Below are 17886 nucleotides of genomic sequence, written 5' to 3' on the forward strand. Positions count from 1 at the left end.
CACCAATATTTACGCCCACTGGCGAGGCTGGGCTCCTCACATAATTCAAAGCCACACGTTGGACATGGTACCAGGCGCATTCTCTGTGCATGCCGACACGTGCGTCAAAAACTGTACGTGATGCCTCACCAGGTGGTATGAAACTGCCGTGACATATTCCCCCTCCAGCCATGCACAGCGCTCGTAATCCGAGACAAAAACAGGCGCACGCTCTCCAGGTTGCCCCAGCTCGCCCTAGAGGTGCTGGCGCCAGTTGACCACAGCCCTGCACTGCAGGCGATAAGCCCCGCCCTCAATGCCTGCGGTTTCGGGGCCCCAGCTCCCAGACCGACCCTACGATTGGCCACCTGCAGCGACAGCCTGGGGAGACAATGGCACCAAGTGCGCGTCATCTCGGCTCGAGCTCAACAACGCCGCCCGTCACGATTGACGCCTTAGAGACATCCAACCCCGTCCCCATCCAAACTCAGCCAGCGCTGCGCTGCTGCCAACCTGGGGAGCCTGCCCCTCCTCTTGTCCCCCTCAACCAAGGCATGGCTCTGGCTCATATAGCTGCCCTGCCCTCGCCCTGACGCTCGTCGTTGCCGCCATCCCTCCGCCGTCTCGGGTCTAGACCACAACAATCATGCCTGGAGGAGGAACGGGCGAGAAGCTCGAGAGCACCCTCACGGCAGTGGCCGGTGTCGCCTCGCTCATCGCCACCTTTTTTTCTATCATGTAAGTTGCCTTTGGCGCATTGTTGTCGCTTTCCGCCGACTGTCTTGCGCTGTGCTAACCAAAAGACTCCGTATTCTTGCTCCTGAACAGCTCGATATGGCTCCAACTGTAAGCTGCTCCTCCCGGCCGTTCCTCGACACCTCACGGGCCCGACTAAACAACTCTTCTACAGCAAAAACTATCGCAAGCCACTCCTTCAGAGATATGTCGTGCGCATCCTGCTGATGTATGGACACCATCCCCATCCGGATAAACGAGCCCAAATGAGCGAAGCATGGACAAGCGGCGTTTCTAACTAGACGTGCCACCAGGGTGCCCCTTTACTCTATCTCATCATGGTCGAGCATGGTATCGCTCAAGCTGGCCGCCTGGTTCGATCCCGTGCGAGATATCTATGAGGTAGGCAGGCAACCCTCCCCACCCGCTCCGCATCCGCAAACTCACCAAGCCAACCAATCCCTTCGCAGGCCTTCACCATCTACACCTTCTTCCAGCTCCTCATCAACTACCTCGGCGGCGAGCGATCGCTCATCATCATGACACACGGCCGCGAGCCAGTGAGCCACGCGTGGCCCATGGACCACCTCTTCCCCAAGGCCGATATCTCGGACCCTTATACTTTCCTGGCCATCAAGCGCGGTATCCTCCAGTATGCGTGGTTGAAGCCGCTACTCGCGGTGGCCGCTATCGTCATGAAGGCCACAGGGACCTACAAGGAGGGCTATATCGGCCTCGATTCTGGCTACACCTGGAGCGGCCTAATCTACAACATCAGCATGACTGTCAGCTTGTACTGCCTCGCCCTGTTCTGGGTTTGCATGCATGAGGACCTCAAGCCCTTCCGGCCTGTGCCCAAGTTTCTCTGCATCAAACTCATCATCTTTGCCTCTTACTGGCAGGGCTTTTTCCTATCAATCCTCGTGTTCCTGGGTGCCATCACGGACAAAGTCGAGGGCTACTCGCCCGACAATTTAGCTGCTGCGATCCAGGACTTCCTCATCTGCCTCGAGATGCCATGCTTCGCCGTTGCTCACTGGTACGCCTTCTCGTGGCGCGACTTTGCCAATGATTCCGTGGAGGAGGCACGCATGCCCGTCAAGTACGCCCTCCGCGACGCCTTTGGTATTCGCGACCTGATCGAGGACTCGAAAGAGACTTTCAAGGGCGATAAATATGGCTACCGCGCCTTCGATTCGGGTGACCGCATTATGGCACACGAAAGCTCCACTTCTCGCCTTGCTCGAGTCCGCGCCGGCATGAGGTACGAGCGTGGCGGCAAGGGCAAGTACTGGATCCCCAAGCCTGGCCAGATCACGTCAGACATCAACCCCTACACGCCCCTTCTTGGACCCAGTGGCGGCACATCCAACGGCGAGCCCAGCCGGTCGAGCTCTAGGGATACTTTCGGTACAACCGAGGATCCTACCTTGGACCCGGACGAGGAGGCCCTGTATGACAAGGCCCGAGGGCTAGAGTATGGGGACTGGAATGTGAGTTTTCTTATCCCAGAGATGGTGGGTTTGCCAGGCTCGGTCACATATACTAACACATGACATGCAGTACCCTGTTGTAATCGCCAACATTCCCCAAAGGCCTTGGAACACGGCCCGGAATAGTAGCTACCAAGGCTCAAGTGATTCGATCCCGACGAGGTCTTCCCTAGCCGTTGATGTCGCAAGGCCGAAAAAGAAAAAGCCAAAGACCAGCCCCCTTGGTGGCTCGAGCGGAGCAGCAGGGGCCTCGGCAGATGACGAGGGCGTTATTGTGAGCAGCAGCAAGAAGAAGACCTCTAAGAAGGACAAAGGAAAACAGACGGCGTCAACCGAATCTGGGAGAGCAACATCGCCACGCGGAACCTGCCGACCTGGAGTTCAGGCTGCCGAGAAGCCCGACCTGTCCGAAATCCCGATAGACGTCTCCAAGGCGCCAACTACCGACGACGACGAGAACCATGGCGGAACAGACTCGGTCACCGCGGCGGCGGCGGAGGACGCGGGCCACTGGGATAGGGAGGCCCAGTCGCCCGTGGCCGTATCGCCCAAGTACGACATCGACGAAGAGGACATGGGCGACGTCTGGGGCGGTGGAAATCAGCCAGGACCCCAGAAGCATCTTTGAGGCGCTCAAGAGAACACTGAAGAAACAAACAAAAACAACGAAACGAAGCACTATTTGGCTTGTCGCATTTTGACTTGCATTTTTTATGCTTTATCTTTTCTGGCTTTCCTTGAGATACCCGTCTTACGGCAAATGTCTTTATCTCTTGTTCGGTTCGCGTTTGTGCACCATCTGAGCCAGCACGCTCTATGGCATTATCTACTGGTTGAGCAAGCATTGTTAGTTGGGTTGCGCGTCCTTTTTTTTTTATCTTACCCCTTTGTGGCGTCACATGGTCTGGCTCAAACGTCTGAACGCGTGGATGACACCCATGGCTGGCGCACATATGCATTTATCAGCCTGCAACAGTCTGTTTTGTGTTGTAGCCATGCAGGCAAGAGGATTTAACAAGTAAACAAAAACACCTCTATCGTCCCGTCGTCGTGTTGAAAGGGGAACCCCGGCTAGCCCGGCCCCGACGAAGAAACACCCCATCCCCAAATCATCCGCCACCGTTCCTGTCCGCTCTAGTTAAGAGATTGGACCCTTGAGCACAAGAAGAATAATGTAGAAAAAAAACGCGTAAGAATATGCATCGATCGTCCCGGCATGAATTTCGGTGTCCAAAAAGGGTGGGTATCGTTGAGATATGATGCATGCTCTGTCATGTGGGCGGACGTCTTTTGTGGTTACGTCCCCCGTGCTTCCGCCAGCAATCTTAGTGTTGGTGGTTTTTCTTTTGTTTCTGCCAGGCCAATCCAGCCCAGCCCAGCCCAACCCCAGCCCCATCCCGTTCGTTCCAGAAAATGCTCATTTTTTTGTTGAAAAAAATTCGCTCGCAGCCAGATTTTGCCCTTTCAGGCCCAATAACGCCCGTGTGAAGACAAGGTGAAGAATACGAAGAAGAAGTACAGATGGCTAGGTTATGCGCTCCGCCTTATCGTCGCCCATGAGAGTGGTGGATGATTAAATATGTTGAGTGAAAGGTAAAAGCAAGTGAAAAGTGATTTCATAGGAGAGTTGGGAAGTTGGCGGAGAGGTCGACGGTTTTAGACGGCAACCGCGGCCGTCGCCGTGGGAGCAGCCGGGTGGGAGCCGTTGGTGATGACCGAGGTCCCATTGATGCCGTTCGTCTCCGGCCCTTGGTCGGTCGGGATAGCAACCTCCTTTTCAAGATCTGGGACCTTGATGTCCTTGAGCAGGTCGAAAATTGTGCGTGGCGAGTGGAAGTCGTTATTCACTGTAGTAGGCGTGTGTTAGTCGGGGGAGGCTGTTTTGTCCGTGGGTACTGCAGAAGGCAGCAAAACCAAGAAAAGCTTCCGGAGCGGTTCACTTACCGATATTAACCAGATACCACTCCTCCATCATCTTCTGGATCAAGACGCGGCTGGGTGAGTTGGCTTCGTGGCAGCGACCCCACTCCATTCCGAGCTGGAACGCCTCGTCCTTCCAGGCCAGGAAGCTGATGCCCTCGACCACGGTCGGCTGCACAATCTCCTTACCCGGGAAGACTCCCCAAGTGACGGCGTTAGGTCCCTCGTAGGTGGCGTTGGTCTCCAGGGTTCCGGACTTTGTGACAGCATAGTAGGTCAGGTCCGGGTGGGTGTGCAGGCGGCTCTTCATGTCGGCAAACAGGCTCGGGTGCACGAGCAGCTCCAGATACGCCTTTTGGTAAACGTAACCGTTCGGCGGACCCCAGCCGTGCACGGGATGGGTCGACTTGACCCCGTTGACGGCCGGCTGCGAGTTGATAGTGATGAGGCCGCGGCGGTTGAGGTCCAGCAGGTCGTCCTTGATCAGCTCTCCCTCGCTCGTGAGCGGGGCCTCGCTCCAGGGGAGAGTGGTGATTTCCTTCTCTACATATCGGATAAAGAGTGAGGCCACGTCCTTGAAAGACCGTGGCTCACCAAACTTTTGCCTATTCTGCTCGTTGGTCCCGACCAGGCCGATTCCGTACGCGTCCAGCTCGCCAAAGGCAGGGGACCGCGAGTCTCCCCAGCGGCCGTTGGGGAACTCGTCCCAATCTTGCGTGCGCATGACGTACGATTTGTTGCGGTTCCGCCAGAAGATGGGGCGCACGTCCTCGCCACGACGCCCAAGACCGAGTGATTGCTTCCACGGGAGAGCCTGCTTGAGCGGCTGGGTCGGGGAGGGTAGCCAGCTGAGCTCCTCGAGGATCATGGTGGTAGACTGAGCCAGGTTCATGGTATAAAAATGGAGGTGGTTTATGCCTCCTGCCAGAATCTTGCGGCACATCTCAACAACGAGCTCCTTCCCCATGATCCGGACGGCGGCATCGTCGTTCTTGACAGGCTCGAGGCGGCGGATCCACTCTTCGGGTACGCGGGCCTGCATGTGGTTGGCGCGGCGCAAGAAGCTCGCGTAGGTTGCGATGGGCATGATACCCGGGATTATAGGGATGGTGATACCTCTCTCACGCACCCGGCCAACCCAGCGCAGGAAGTTCTCGACATCGTAGAACATCTGGGTGACGATGAAGGAAGCGCCCATGTCGACCTTCTCCTTGAGGTGGTCCAACAGTAGGTCCTCGTCCTTGTTGTCGTCACAGCCCTCGGGGTAACCGGCGACGCCGATGTCGAAGTGGTCGCCGTAGGTCTTTCGAATGTGGGCGACCAAGTCACGGGCGTACTGGAATCCGTCCTGGGCAGCCTCCCACTTCTCCTTGTCCCTGGGAGGGTCGCCGCGTAGGGCAAGGATGTTGGTGCAACCGGCCTTGTAGGCCTTGGCGAGGGCATCGTTGACCTTTTCGACACCCATGTCGGTGCAGGTGAGATGCATGCATGTCTCGAGGCCGAAGTACGTCTGGGCCTGGGTGACCATCTCGCAGGTGAGCTCGGCGATGCGACCGCCAGCACCCCAGGTGATGTCGATAAACTTAGGGCCAAGGTGATACATGCGCTCCATGCGGTCGTAGAGGTTTTGCACACCCTGAGCCGTCTTGGGCGGGAAGTACTCGAACGAGAAGGACGGCTTGCCGGTCCTGTCGGCCTCGGCCAACATCTCCCTGATGTGCATATTGAAGGGTATCCCAGAGGGCAGGTCCTGGTGAAGGGAAACAGGAACCGTGAGAGTCAAGAAGAACACTAGCACCACTCGCTTCGCACCGGCCTATGGGTACCGGACCCTCTGAGAAGCGAATGTAGAAGGTATAGAGAGGTAGGTGGTGATGGACAGATGGGTATTAATTATGTGGCTGATCAAGAGGGGACGGGGGCAGTGTGTTAGCACAGGCTCTGAGCGGCAGTCCGCCCGTTTTTTTATCGGGGTGACTGTGTGAAAAGGTGTTATGGGACAGAAATGAAAGCTGCGGACGGGGCCGGCCTAGAAATGAGAAGGAAGCATGTTGCTGCCGGACGGAGAGCAGGGACCCCGAGACGTCATGTTAAGACGCACGGATACGCCCTGAGCCCCGCCCGAGAGAAAAGGTCGTCAGGCATGTGCTCTACAGGTGTGGCTTGGGTCGGCAAGGTTGGTGACCAGGTAGCGAGGCAAGGAAGCTGAGGCGACCAAGGGATGTGAAGTGAAGGTGAAAGGTGGCAGCATGAGGGTTGGAGTCATGCCAACTGGCGGTCTGGTGTGCTGTCTCGCAGGAGCCTGTCGAGACAGTGCAGGAATGAAGGCTCTGCTCCAAAGCATAACGCGCGATGAGGTGGCGAGGGACAAGCGGTCTTGGACAGGCACGACAGGATATAGTGCCGGAAGCCAAGCAGGCGGTGCAGTCCAAGGCGGGAGGTGAGATGGAGAGATGGGACTGAACGGAACCCGCTGGCTGGACATCGGTGTTGGCTCGACGGCAGGTACGAGACAAAGCATTGGGACTTACCTTGCAGTCTGGAAATTACGGCAGCATATGCCCGCCCTCCTTCACGCGCCGAAGAGATGCCGCCCAAGGGGAGGAAAGTCTCGTTCCTGGCTTTGTGGCTGTGAGGAACCCGATGAGAGGAGAAGAAGGTTGGACAGAAAGAAAGAAAAAATTGAAAATGACGCGGGCTGATGTTGAGATGGTGCAGTCTCGCAGTCAGTACACCCCAAACATCAAGCCAGCACGTTCCTAGGTACCTAGAATCACCCCAGCGCCGGTCGATCCCCGTATGTGCTGGCGGTCTGGGTTTCCTACAGCGTAGCACGCAGACGCTGTGTTTCTAGTCTAGCCGATCGAGGCAACTCGCAGAAGACGGCAGGCCACTGCACGCTCTGCTGGGAACAGGGTGCAGCCAGGCACAAAAAAAGCAAAAGACGTCGCTAGCAGTGCCTCGTCGATGGCTGGGGCTTCATTGTTTTCCACCAGTACCACCGCCGTCTCTGGCTGCGGAGGTTGCGTTTTTCGCTCTTTCTATTGGGTCCAGGTGGCGTGGGCAGGGAACATTCGGTGAGCTTGAGCTCCATCCATCCCTGGCCCGCCATTGAGCTCCAGTACCCCGCGGCGGTGACGGGGCCCGCACTGTCCATGTCCAGCAGCTGAATGGATCAATACAGCCAGAGCGCGGGACAGCAGCAGGTTCTAGCCTCATCTCTTGTCGTTGACGGCCGCGTGCCGCGGAGCCGCCCGTTGGAGCTTGCAAGAGCCCCCGACCGGACACCCGAAACTGACTGATGCTCAAATCTGCTGCCGCCCCAATTTCCCACTCTGTACCGTCGTCTAAAATCCAGCATGTCCCCTTTCCTTTGCCTCCATTCCATGTCGGTCCCAAACATTGATGAATGTTGGGCCAAGCCGGGAATGGGACTGTGGCCCCCACCACAGCTACGAGACTGCCCAAACAAAAGCCCCACTGCAGCGCTGTTTTGCATCATTAGCGTCGAGACGGAGGTGCGAGATCGGTCCAGCGGTCCAGCGGTCCACACCAACCCAAAACCGATTCGACGGGCGCCCCTCCCGCTCCGATGCTGCGGCCGTCGACGGTGGCAGCCGTGGCAGCCGTGGCAGCCATGGGTGGCGGGTGACAGACGGCACGAAAGGAGGCGGGGGCCGCCATCCCGGATTGCGATGGCTGCCGAACGCTGCCGACTGGATGGACGAGTTCCTTGCTGATTTGGATAGGTTCGAACGACGCAAAGCCGTCTGGTGGCTGTTGAGTTTGAACATGGCTACCGGCTGATTCATGACTGGCTCCATTCTTGTGCGGACCGCAGTTTGACACCCAACTGAATCGGGCCAGCCACTGCGCGTTTTCTATGGCCATGATGCATTGACACTGACAGTTCCGGGTAGCTACACCATCTCAGGAACATTCGACCTCGCGCTGGCTGCCTCAAGTCTAAGTTTCCTCGCACCCCTGAGGCTCCTCCAGCGGTTGCTCTGATTGACGATATTGCGGTCGAATACAAACCACCACTTCTCAAACAGAGTCTGGCCAACCTCCCAAGACTCTGCATCGTACGGGTCGCCACCGTACATACGCAACCCTTCTGAAGCATCCTCAAGGTCATCTATGAGGGGCGCGGTATTAGAACGCTGATAGAAAAGAAACGGAAGGGATGAAAAGGCAGGAAGTTCATGGCGAGAGACTGACACACGAACTGGACTAGCCCCAGGGGTCCCGCGGCACTTGGAGGACGCATCGACTCCGGAAGACTAAAAATGTTAATCAGCCGGTCGCGCGCAGAAGGCCACGGTACCAGGTCCAGGACCGGGTGATGCGGCACCCCGGCTTGTGTCGACGTTGGGCGCCAGGTCTCTGGAAGAAGACCCGTCGCCGCCGACGCGGGCCCGTTGAACGGCGAAAGCGTCTTGATGTCCCAAATCGTCGACGTGCAGCCCAGGCGGTCGGCTATCCGCAAGAGCGCCCGGATGAGGGTGAGCTCCTGAACTGGGAGGAGGCATGTATCAGGGAACGAGAAGCTGTCACCCCCGACATTGGCTGCCTCGGAGCCGAGGGAGCCGAGGGAGCCGAGCGGAGAGGATGAGGATGAGGCTGAGGATTCTGATAGGGCGGTAAAATCCAAGGGGCCGACGGCGAAATCCCCAAGCCCACCGTTTTGAATAGGCGTTTGGTCGTTCTGGCTGGTGCCGAACGATTGTGATGTTGGCACTGTGGTGCTTGCGACATTGTCTAAGCCTGCCAGTATCCAATCGCTGCCAAAAAATATCCCAAATGGATCGTTGTTGTTCATGCTGGGGCTTCTGGGCAGCAAGTCGATCTCGGTGCTCGCGAGCTCATCGTGGAAGTCATGGCAACCCCCACGAGCTTGGGGAGTCTGTCTACCCCCTACTTGCTCGGGCTCCGACTGAGAGATTTGGAGACAATCACTTTGAGCAGACGAATTCCCCTGGGCCAATGATGACACTTCTGTCGCTGGGGATTGTTGCTTTTTACGTTGTCCTATTATCGAGTTAGTATGTCTACCAGGCACCTGTTTGCACAACGTCTTTTGTCGATTTCTCCACTATATTTCCCAACGATCAAGCTCAGGGAACTAACGGTATCGGCGTTGAGCTAGGACATTCAGTATTCTCTTCCTCTCGGCGGCATCTTCATTGATGTTAGGTACGGCCAGTGGAGGAGGATCCTTGTGGAGCCGCTGTCGTGTAACTCTGCGAGGAGCGTGTGTGAGTTGTGAGGATTGGCTGCCGGCTGGCGACATGATGGGAAGTGAAACAAGTGTCAGTGTCTCCCGTTTGAATGTGTGCGTGGAAAATTATGGTTATCTCAAATAGTCGGGTCGTCTGGATAATACGAGGAAGATGAGTGATGGTTGAGAAACGACGTCACCGCGGAGCCGCTGCCCTGAGCAGGTTCGCTGTCCTCCATGGTGGCTGGAACATGACGGGTAAGCATAACGGATGGCAAGCCGCTAGCTTACAGCACGCCAAGAGACTTACCAAAAAGCACCAGACGCCCATACCAGTCGACCCTGGAGGGGAACATGAGATCCATTGTTACATACCCCTTGTCCTGAGCAAGCTCGACTCCACTATTAGTCGGGCGCAGGGGGTAGGTTGGTTGGACCAGAAGAAGGGTTGTGCTCAGTAGAGAAAGAGCTTTGACGCCGTTTGACACATCTAAACAGCCGTATGGCGATACTGACTGAACCCAGCTTGCCAGCTGAGGACGGGACGGGAAGCGCGGAAGCCAACGAATATCTCCACCAAACTAGAGTTGCGTCGGTCGCCCTTGGCTGTGTTTCCATGCCGGGCTGACCGTTGTTGATGCTGTCAGCACTAGCGCCAGCGCCCCATGCAATTTAGCAATCGAATCAGGTTTCACCCTCCAACACCAACTTTTGTTTTCGCCAGGAGGATTGCTATTTATTATTATTATTATCGTAGCAGCACCAGGGAGGCATTATGCCCAGTCGAATGAGAGCTATCTCACCAGCCTGGTCAAGACGGATGTGGGAGGCCCCCATGAAAACACCAGACCCCAGCTGTTCTCGAGGATGTCACCCCCGCTCGCGATGCGATCCACAACATCCCTAATTTTTTTTTTCCGCCGTGGTATTGGCGAACCAACGCGTGGATCAAGCGGGGACTCCATCCTGCCTCACCCATCGCGAACCAAATCGTTGGCGCACCAAAGTACTGGAGGTTGGAGGCTCCCGCCTTGCCGAGCTAGAGCCCGTTACAACGGAATGACGCCGTTGCCATTGCCCATTTCCTGGCTGTGGGCACCTAGGGGCCTACAGAACGTTTCCCATCGTCAAATCTTCCAGTCGCAAATGCGGCTGAGGAGACTCGGAAATGAGAGGTGTGGAAATGAACCGCTGGCTTCCATTGGGCGGATTTCGACGACCGCGCCCCCCTCGGACGCGACCTAGCTCGGATTCGCCCGCATGCGGCTATCGCTTTTTTGGCACCCATGTTCTGGTCCCCCCTGCTCTCCTCCTTTGGGTGGGTTGACTAAGGCCCCCCATCCTGTCGCTTGGCTCTGTCCTCGTCCTCTTTTTTTTTCTTCTCCCCTCTGCTTCTATGTCTTAGCGTAAGCTTGGTGTAGGTGGGTTCTTCTAGGCAACGAGCCTCCGACCGACAGGCCCTGACGTACATGCTCTTGCCTGTGAGGCCAAGGAAAACAGCCAAGAGAGTGTCGTGATCCCCAAGCCTGGGTCGCAACAAGTATGGCCGCGAATGTATGTGGAGCCCATCCTCGCCCTGTGTGCACGCTATCTCGTGCGTAGGATCGGCAACTGGAAGGCTCACAATGGCCCTAACGATGACGCTTTATCTCGACAGCACGAATACGCCCCTGAGGTCGCTGTTCAGTCGTACCCAGAGGCTGTCCCGCAGCAGCACCCACAGGTCTACAATGTGCAGGGGCAGCAACAGGCACAGCAGCAGCCTTACTACGCGCCAGATGCGAAGCCGACGTACCCACCAACAGTGTCGTCGCCGCCGCCGACAACCACGACCCACAGCCCTTACCAAGCCAGCCATGCCAACCTAGCCAGCGAGAACGGCAACGGCGGCGTCGGCGGTGGCGAGGAGAAGAGGAGGGGCGGCGGTGGGGCGGACCGGACGGTGTGCGGCTGCACACTGATCGTATTCGTGCTAAGCGTCATCATCGCCGTCCTGGCCGCGGGCGTCATCGGCCTGGCCGCGGGGACGGGGATCGAGGCGAGCAGGGCCAGCGAGGCCAGCGACAGCTACCAGAGGCTGCAGGCGTCCGTGTCGGCGGCCGGCCTCTTGGCGCCCTCGGGCACCGGGTCGGCGCCCGCGGCGGCGTCGGGCACCTCCTGCCCCAGGCCCGAGACCGTCGTCATCGACAACGGCTGCGCCAGCAACTCTTCCTCCGTCAGCGGGCAGTCGTACACCTCGTTCAAGCGTGAGTTTGTTACCCGTACCCCATACGCGGGCTCCATGCCAACGGGCGACCTAGGCTTTTGCTAACGTGTTTCCCGTCTTTGCTCGGCTTGCCAGTGCTGTCGCTCGCCACGTACACGATGCAGTGCAACAAGGACGTGAACGGCACCGTCCTTTACTCCTTGTTCGCCCCGGACTTCAACTCGTGCATGGACTCATGCTCGGGCTATACGAAATATGCCACAGACTTCTTTGGCACAACAAACGTGAACGCAACCTGTGCCGGTGTCAGCTTCATTCCACTATGGACCAACAAAACGATAGCCTTGGCAGGCGGCGCCCCCGGCAACTGTTACCTTAAAAGGGGCCCTCTGGAAAAGAAGGCGTTCATAGTCGCCAACGCAGGGACGCCGGTTCATGGAGCCATCGTCGATGGTGGTTCAGGATGAAATTTCTTGAGGGATTGGGTTTATCTTCCGAACTTGTAATTTGACTCCAACTTATTAGTACTGCACGTGCCAAAGCTTGTAGGCCGATGGATTGCGTTGCTGGGTTTAATCGATGTGTCCCTTTTGATTATTGAGAGCCGGCAGTGACATGATGGGTTCAAACGGTGTGGAATGAGACCCATGGATGAGACCCATGGATGATGGTTGCAGCAGTTCCACGCTGGTCCTTGGCGCGTATTGCGGGATGGACTACCATCGCCGAGGCACAAACGCGGTCCGATGACCGGAGAGCCGAGCACCGACGGAGGGATATCAGGGGCCGGTGGCAGCCGTCGCGAACCGGCCGCCCAAGGGTCAATGGTTGCATTCCGCGAACCGGCCGCCTTGCCGTGCTATTCCCGATGACTCGTCGGCTCCTGCGTCCAGCTCAGCAACGGCCGGCCTCGGGGGGCTGGACAGGTATTATCCATTCGCCGATGCGGGCAAATGTGCACAGTCAGACAGGATGGGGGGAGGGCAAGCGACCGGATAGGTGAGGTATGTATGTATGTAGGTAGGTAGGTAGGTAGGTAGGTATATACGCAGGAGACTAAAGAGGGCCCAGGTCTAGATCTGCAATGCGCGCGTCTTGGCCTGGCCAGGCGGCCCCGTTGAACCGCCCAAGAACGAGGGGACTAGACTGCACAAAGGGTGTAAAGCAGCGACGCGCCGCTCATGCATCAGACGGCCGATTTATAAGCCGTCGCCCCGCCGATTCGGACACACGAGTGATTCCCGGAACAAGCAAAAACACCCAGAGGAAAGGCTGCGCTGCGGGCTGCGGGCTGCGGGCTGCGTCTTGCTCGCTGTGTGGTGGGAGACTGTGGCTGCTGAGTCGTAGCACCTGGGAGGTGGTGGTGAACCGAGTCTATCAGTTGAAGCCACCCAGCTCGTGCCCTCTAGTGCTAGGTGCTAGCCCGGCTGGGGTTGTTCTCGCGGCTTCCATCCATCCATCTTGCATGCGGCCCGGTAATGTCGACACGTAAAATTTTAAATCCGCTTGCCTGCTGGGCTGCTGGGGTCGCCGAAAGGCAGCGATAGCATGCACAGCGGATAGCGGATGCCTGTCGCCCCCGCCTTTTCGCTTGGCCGTCCCCTTCCACTCACTGAGTCCCCCAGCTTTGCTCCATCCCAATCAGTCGGGCCCGCCGCGCAGCGGGTGTGGGTCCATGTCAATTCGAAGGGCGTGCACAACAAACCCCTGTCGGTGTCATTGAGTTCCTCTTCTCTCCCCGCCACAGGTCGTGACTCCTTTTTTCGGAGCCGACAGAGAGGACGGCATCAGCTCGCTGTCGGTTGACCTGGGGCATTCATGTGTTTTTCTTCTTGTTCCCGCCCTTTTCTTTTTCTTTTTATATCTCGATCCTGAGGAATCATCTTCTCTTCTTCCATTTCTCCGTATCCTCAGGCCTCGACCTGCTTTTGTTTACACAAGTTGGCGTCTGTCCTGTCCTGGAGCGCTGGCTGTGGACAAGGGGGGTGATGTCTATCGTCTGTCTTTATACTTGACCTGCCCCTTCCAGACGAACGCTTCGAAGGGCGTCCCCTGCCATCAGCTACTGCCTCCATACTACCCTGGAGTCGTCTCCCATTGGTTCGTGTGCCTGGGGAGTCGACAAACTTAGTCTTTCCGACTTTTCATCACTCGGCTCTTTGACATCCAAGGGCGCGCCTCTTCCTGCCATCTTTTACCTGTATTCAGGCCTGACGCAGCCTCCCAACCCGCAAGGGCGTGTCTTGAGCCCGCCCTCTCCACCCGCGCCCTATGCCGGTTGTGCCCGAGGAGACCGCCTCAGATCTTGCAATGGACGAGTTCATCGACTGGGACAAGGCCGGGTCCCCGGCACTGGCCGGCGGCCTTGGCCTCGACATGCCTCGGCCCCAGCCACACATAGGCAGCGACCCTGACATGGACCTCCTGTTTTCGAACGTCAACGGAGACGACTTCTCCTTCTGGGCCCTGGAGCACTTTGCCAACTCGGCCAACTCGGCCAACGCTCTCCCCGCCGACGACCTCCTCGCTTCCATTGGGCCCCAAACAATGGCCCCAGAAGGGCCAGACCTTCCCGAGTCTCCGTGCTTCCAGTGCCGCTTGCATGGGTACTCGTGCAAAACGATCCACGAGGGTAAATACAAGGGCTATTGTACCAGTTGCGTCGCCCTCCGCGTTGGCTGCAGCCAGGCCTTCGACATGGGCCAAGGTGCTTGGCCTCCCAACGAGAATTTCCCCCTGAACCCCTGGCCGGTCGCTGGAGACCATCCCAACGCCATCTTCCAGCCCATGACAAGCATATCGTCGTCTGTGCCAGATATGATGGCGCCGCCGACAACGTCACTGTCCTCACTCTCCGAGGCGTTGCCAGCCGTCCCGAACCCCGGCACCTCCGCATCTTCCTCCCAGCCCCCTACTCAGCCCCCTACCCCCGGGCCAGGAAAAGTTGGGGCACGCCTCTCTAAAGAGGCTGTGCGCATCTTGAAGAACTGGTATTCGACTCACAGCCGACATCCCTACCCGAGCGACGACGAAAAGGAGTCGCTGCAGCGCCTCACCGGGCTGAGCAAGCTGCAGATCAGCAACTGGCTCGCCAACTATCGGCGCCGGAGCAAGTACACCCAGCCCCGCTCTACATCACCCAATGTCCGAAGCCACTCGATTCTTGGGAGCATAGAAATACCACGCAGACGGGGCACACCGTCACCCCTCGACATTCGCGGGCCCACGACGTACGAGGACCTGAATCCGCTGCAGCGTTGGCAGGTCTCTCCACCCGAGAACGAGCCTGCCTCTGCCACAGATATTGCCAGGGCCATCTCGGCGTCTTCTGGCGTGTCGTCGGGGCTCGGCAGCCCCTTCAGCGCTCCGTACACGGACGACGGCTCTGGGAGGTCCCAGGGCCACCCCTCGTCGGCAAGCAGCCTGGGCACGTCGCGCAGCAGTGGCGGGTCGCTTGCTTCGGCCTTCTCGTTTGGCTCGCGCAACTCGCTCGGATCTCTGGGGTCGCTGCCGCGTGGCAGGCGCCGCAGGAGGAAGCGGCCGGCGGCTACCGGCCCCAGCGGCTCCAAACGTATCCCTCTATCTCAGCCTCTCAAGACCTTCCAGTGTACTTTCTGTACCGAAACGTTCAGGACCAAGCACGACTGGGGTCGGCACGAGAAGTCCCTCCACCTCTCCCTCGAGCGCTGGGTCTGCTGTCCCAAGGGGGCCAAAGCGTTCAACCAGGAGGCGAAGCAGATCCAGTGCGTGTTCTGTGGCGACGCAAACCCAGACGAGGCGCACCTGGACACGCACAACTTTGCGCCGTGCCAGGAGAAGAGCAGGGACGAGCGGACCTTCTACCGCAAAGACCATTTGAGGCAGCACCTGAAGCTTGTTCACAATGCCAAATTCACGCCTTGGTCCATGACGTCCTGGGAGGAAACGACAGCCGAGATCAGGTCCCGATGTGGTTTCTGCGGCATCATAATGGATTCTTGGAGCATCAGGGTCGAGCATCTGGCCGAGCACTTCAAGACGGGTAACACCATGGCGGACTGGAAGGGAGACTGGGGTTTCGAAGGCCCCGTGCTTGACATGGTCCAGAGCGCCATCCCGCCTTACCTGATTCACGAGGAGAGACTGTCGCCACTGCCGCTAATGTCGTCGATGGGCCCTGCGGAGAGCCCAGTGAACGCGTACGATCTGATAAAATACGAGCTGATGTACTGGGTCGAGGGTCTACACGAAGATCCAACCGTCGAGGCGCTGCAGCTTGAAGCCTGTCGCATAATATTTGGGGCAGAGGCGCTCTCGTACAAGGATCTGTCCTCGGTTCCCTCGTGGCTGAGCGACTTGATCATGTCCCGGCCAGACCTGAGGGTCCAGGCCATGATGGGGCCCATAAGGGGGCCGTCCGACAGCCAAATGGGCCGCCTGACGGTTAACGGCAAGGACAACATATTCGACGATTGCCCGCTGGAGAGGCAGCTGCGCGACTATGTGAACTCGAGGATGATGCTCGGGTTGTGCGCCACCGATAGTGAACTCCAGGCCGAGGCATGCATGATCGTGGCCCGTATGGAGGAATCGACGAGCACCCCTTCCGAGATGATCGCCAACCTCCTCATCAGACTCATACAAGGATCCAAGGCCTGGCTCGCCCCATTTCGGCAGCGGGCGCACATACCGAGGTCCGAGGACATGGCAGATGAAGACCGGCGACCGCTGGATGGCAACAGCCTCGACTCCACCATCCACAACTACAGCAGGCTAGAGAGAGAGCTAGCCGAATACGCGCGGGAGCAGATGGCGCTCGGCATTCAGTTGCACGATGCGGGCTTGCAGGAGAAAGCTCGCTGCATCATATACGGAAGCAACGACGGCTGGAATCAGACGGCGGCAGACAGCCCCGTGTGGCTTTCCGGCTTCAAGAAACGGCTCGGCGAGGCTGCGGCAGCCACGAACCCGCCGGCTGCTTGCACCATGTCCGAGATGCTCATCGGCAGCCCGTCACCTACACGTGTCGGGGGCACACAGCAACAGCTCGGGCTTTGTCATGTGATGGCCCCAGGCGGCTCGTCGGGTGTCCGCAAGGTCGGGTGTGTCGGTCGGAGCAGGTCAGGCAAGCTCTTCCTGAACGACATGAACTGCTACCGCAGGCTGGAAAGAGAACTGAGTCGGTGGGTCGGGGGCTTGATATCACCAAACAACCCCAACCGCCACGTGCCTACAGATGAGGAAATCAAGCATCAAGCTCGGTGGATCCTCTACGAGGAGTAAGTTTTGAGTTGAAGAAACAAGGAACCGAATGATTCAGAAAAGCAGGCTACTGACATTGGTCTCTTTCCCCGTTGTAGCGATGATCCTTGGAACAACACAGCGGCAGATAACGCCGAGTGGCTGCGACGCTTCAAGCGCGACAATGGCCTGCTCCCAGACAGCCCTGGGCCCGGCCTGGGCGACACCAAATCCTGGTCCATCCAGCAGGGCGGCACCGGGTTCGCGCCGCCGTACGCCTACCCGCGGGCGGGGCGCTCCATCACGGCGCTGACCCCGCTGGGCACCGATGGCGACGGGGGCGGGAGTGACGGGGGCGGGAAAGTGCAGCTGACGATACACGAGGGGGCCAAGCCGTTCGAGACGGAGCAGCGCACGGTGGACAAGTTCCTGCGCACTGCGGCGACGCGGTACCCGCCGGCGGCGGCCGTCTTTTGCTCCCGCGAGCTCGAGAGCGGGCTCGCCGAGTTCGCGCGCGCCGGCATGCGCGCGTCGGCGACGGGCGACCTGCCCCCGGACGAGGCGCTCAGGGCCAGGGCGTGCGAGATCCTAGAGACGGACGCGACGGCGGCCGACGACGCGGTGCTGCTGGAGAAGTTCAAGGCCATGATCAGGGGGGACGCGGGTCAGGAGTCTCCTCCTCCTGTCGCGGCGGCGGCGGCTGCGGCGGCCGAGGGCATCAGCGACGACTCTGGTCTCGGGGAGGGACTGTTCCCGGTGGGGATGGATCTGGATCTGGATCTGACCAGCTTCACCAACTCGCAGATGGACGACATGTTTCCTGATATGGATTTTGACGACGGCGGCGCGGCCTTGGCTGGGAGCCCGAGCGGGGTCTTGTTCTGATGGCGGCTACTGTGTGGTTTTTTTGATCATGACCCGTTTATGATTTACGCGTTCAAATAAAAACACAAGAGGTACCACGATATCACGATATATGCGGGCCTGAAGCTGACAACATGAAGTCATTTTGTGATGGTTGTGATGGATGCTCCTCCCCCAAGCCGTAGAGATCACAGCATACACGTGTCAGGGTCTTTGAATGCTCACATCATGCAGCTCACCTAGGCTTA

The 17886-nt window shown here is 58.4% G+C and overlaps 5 protein-coding genes across 5 annotated transcripts; 3 read left to right on the plus strand and 2 right to left on the minus strand.

Moving 5' to 3' along the window:
• Positions 1-81: 81 nt before the first annotated feature.
• GGTG_02765 (hypothetical protein) lies at positions 82-3416 on the plus strand. Its single transcript, XM_009220542.1, has 6 exons — positions 82-717; positions 808-825; positions 890-943; positions 1029-1116; positions 1185-2207; positions 2278-3416. Exons 1-6 carry the CDS (start codon positions 626-628, stop codon positions 2833-2835), a joined length of 1833 nt encoding a protein of 610 aa, XP_009218806.1. The 5' UTR covers positions 82-625; the 3' UTR covers positions 2836-3416.
• Positions 3058-7337, minus strand: GGTG_02766 (methylenetetrahydrofolate reductase 1). The gene is made up of 3 exons (XM_009220543.1): positions 6659-7337; positions 4152-6028; positions 3058-4054 (listed from the first exon to the last, which is right to left on the minus strand). The coding sequence occupies exons 2-3, from the start codon at positions 5848-5850 to the stop codon at positions 3864-3866; spliced, it is 1890 nt and encodes a 629-aa protein (XP_009218807.1). The 5' UTR covers positions 5851-6028; positions 6659-7337; the 3' UTR covers positions 3058-3863.
• Positions 7338-8047: 710 nt separating this feature from the next.
• GGTG_02767 (hypothetical protein) lies at positions 8048-9713 on the minus strand (the record flags this gene model as incomplete). Its single annotated transcript, XM_009220544.1, has 3 exons — positions 8048-8265; positions 8349-9158; positions 9659-9713. The coding sequence occupies 3 exons, from the start codon at positions 9711-9713 to the stop codon at positions 8048-8050; spliced, it is 1083 nt and encodes a 360-aa protein (XP_009218808.1).
• A 1005-nt stretch (positions 9714-10718) lies between these two features.
• Positions 10719-12142, plus strand: GGTG_02768 (hypothetical protein). The gene is made up of 3 exons (XM_009220545.1): positions 10719-10902; positions 11006-11594; positions 11690-12142. Exons 1-3 carry the CDS (start codon positions 10891-10893, stop codon positions 12019-12021), a joined length of 933 nt encoding a protein of 310 aa, XP_009218809.1. The 5' UTR covers positions 10719-10890; the 3' UTR covers positions 12022-12142.
• A 1089-nt stretch (positions 12143-13231) lies between these two features.
• Positions 13232-17830, plus strand: GGTG_02769 (hypothetical protein). The gene is made up of 2 exons (XM_009220546.1): positions 13232-16812; positions 16894-17830. Exons 1-2 carry the CDS (start codon positions 13826-13828, stop codon positions 17657-17659), a joined length of 3753 nt encoding a protein of 1250 aa, XP_009218810.1. The 5' UTR covers positions 13232-13825; the 3' UTR covers positions 17660-17830.
• The last annotated feature ends 56 nt before the right edge of the window (positions 17831-17886 follow it).

The sequence above is a fragment of the Gaeumannomyces tritici genome, assembly GCF_000145635.1.
Source record: "Gaeumannomyces tritici R3-111a-1 unplaced genomic scaffold supercont2.2, whole genome shotgun sequence".
In the NCBI taxonomy this organism is placed as follows: Eukaryota; Fungi; Ascomycota; class Sordariomycetes; order Magnaporthales; family Magnaporthaceae; genus Gaeumannomyces; species Gaeumannomyces tritici.

What these genes read in the sequence shown, in the direction of transcription:
- GGTG_02766 (XM_009220543.1), bottom strand. Translation starts at nt 5,850, where the DNA reads ATGCACATCAGGGAGATGTTGGCCGAGGCCGACAGGACCGGCAAGCCG. An exon ending in GTGGTATCTGGTTAATATCG is followed by an intron (nt 4,055 to 4,151) that starts GTAAGTGAACCG and finishes CGCCTACTACAG; the next exon opens with TGAATAACGACTTCCACTCG.
- GGTG_02765 (XM_009220542.1), top strand. Translation starts at nt 626, where the DNA reads ATGCCTGGAGGAGGAACGGGCGAGAAGCTCGAGAGCACCCTCACGGCA. An exon ending in GTCGTGCGCATCCTGCTGAT is followed by an intron (nt 944 to 1,028) that starts GTATGGACACCA and finishes ACGTGCCACCAG; the next exon opens with GGTGCCCCTTTACTCTATCT. An exon ending in CCGTGCGAGATATCTATGAG is followed by an intron (nt 1,117 to 1,184) that starts GTAGGCAGGCAA and finishes ATCCCTTCGCAG; the next exon opens with GCCTTCACCATCTACACCTT.
- GGTG_02769 (XM_009220546.1), top strand. Translation starts at nt 13,826, where the DNA reads ATGCCGGTTGTGCCCGAGGAGACCGCCTCAGATCTTGCAATGGACGAG. An exon ending in CGGTGGATCCTCTACGAGGA is followed by an intron (nt 16,813 to 16,893) that starts GTAAGTTTTGAG and finishes TCCCCGTTGTAG; the next exon opens with CGATGATCCTTGGAACAACA.
- GGTG_02768 (XM_009220545.1), top strand. An exon ending in GTCGTACACCTCGTTCAAGC is followed by an intron (nt 11,595 to 11,689) that starts GTGAGTTTGTTA and finishes TCGGCTTGCCAG; the next exon opens with TGCTGTCGCTCGCCACGTAC.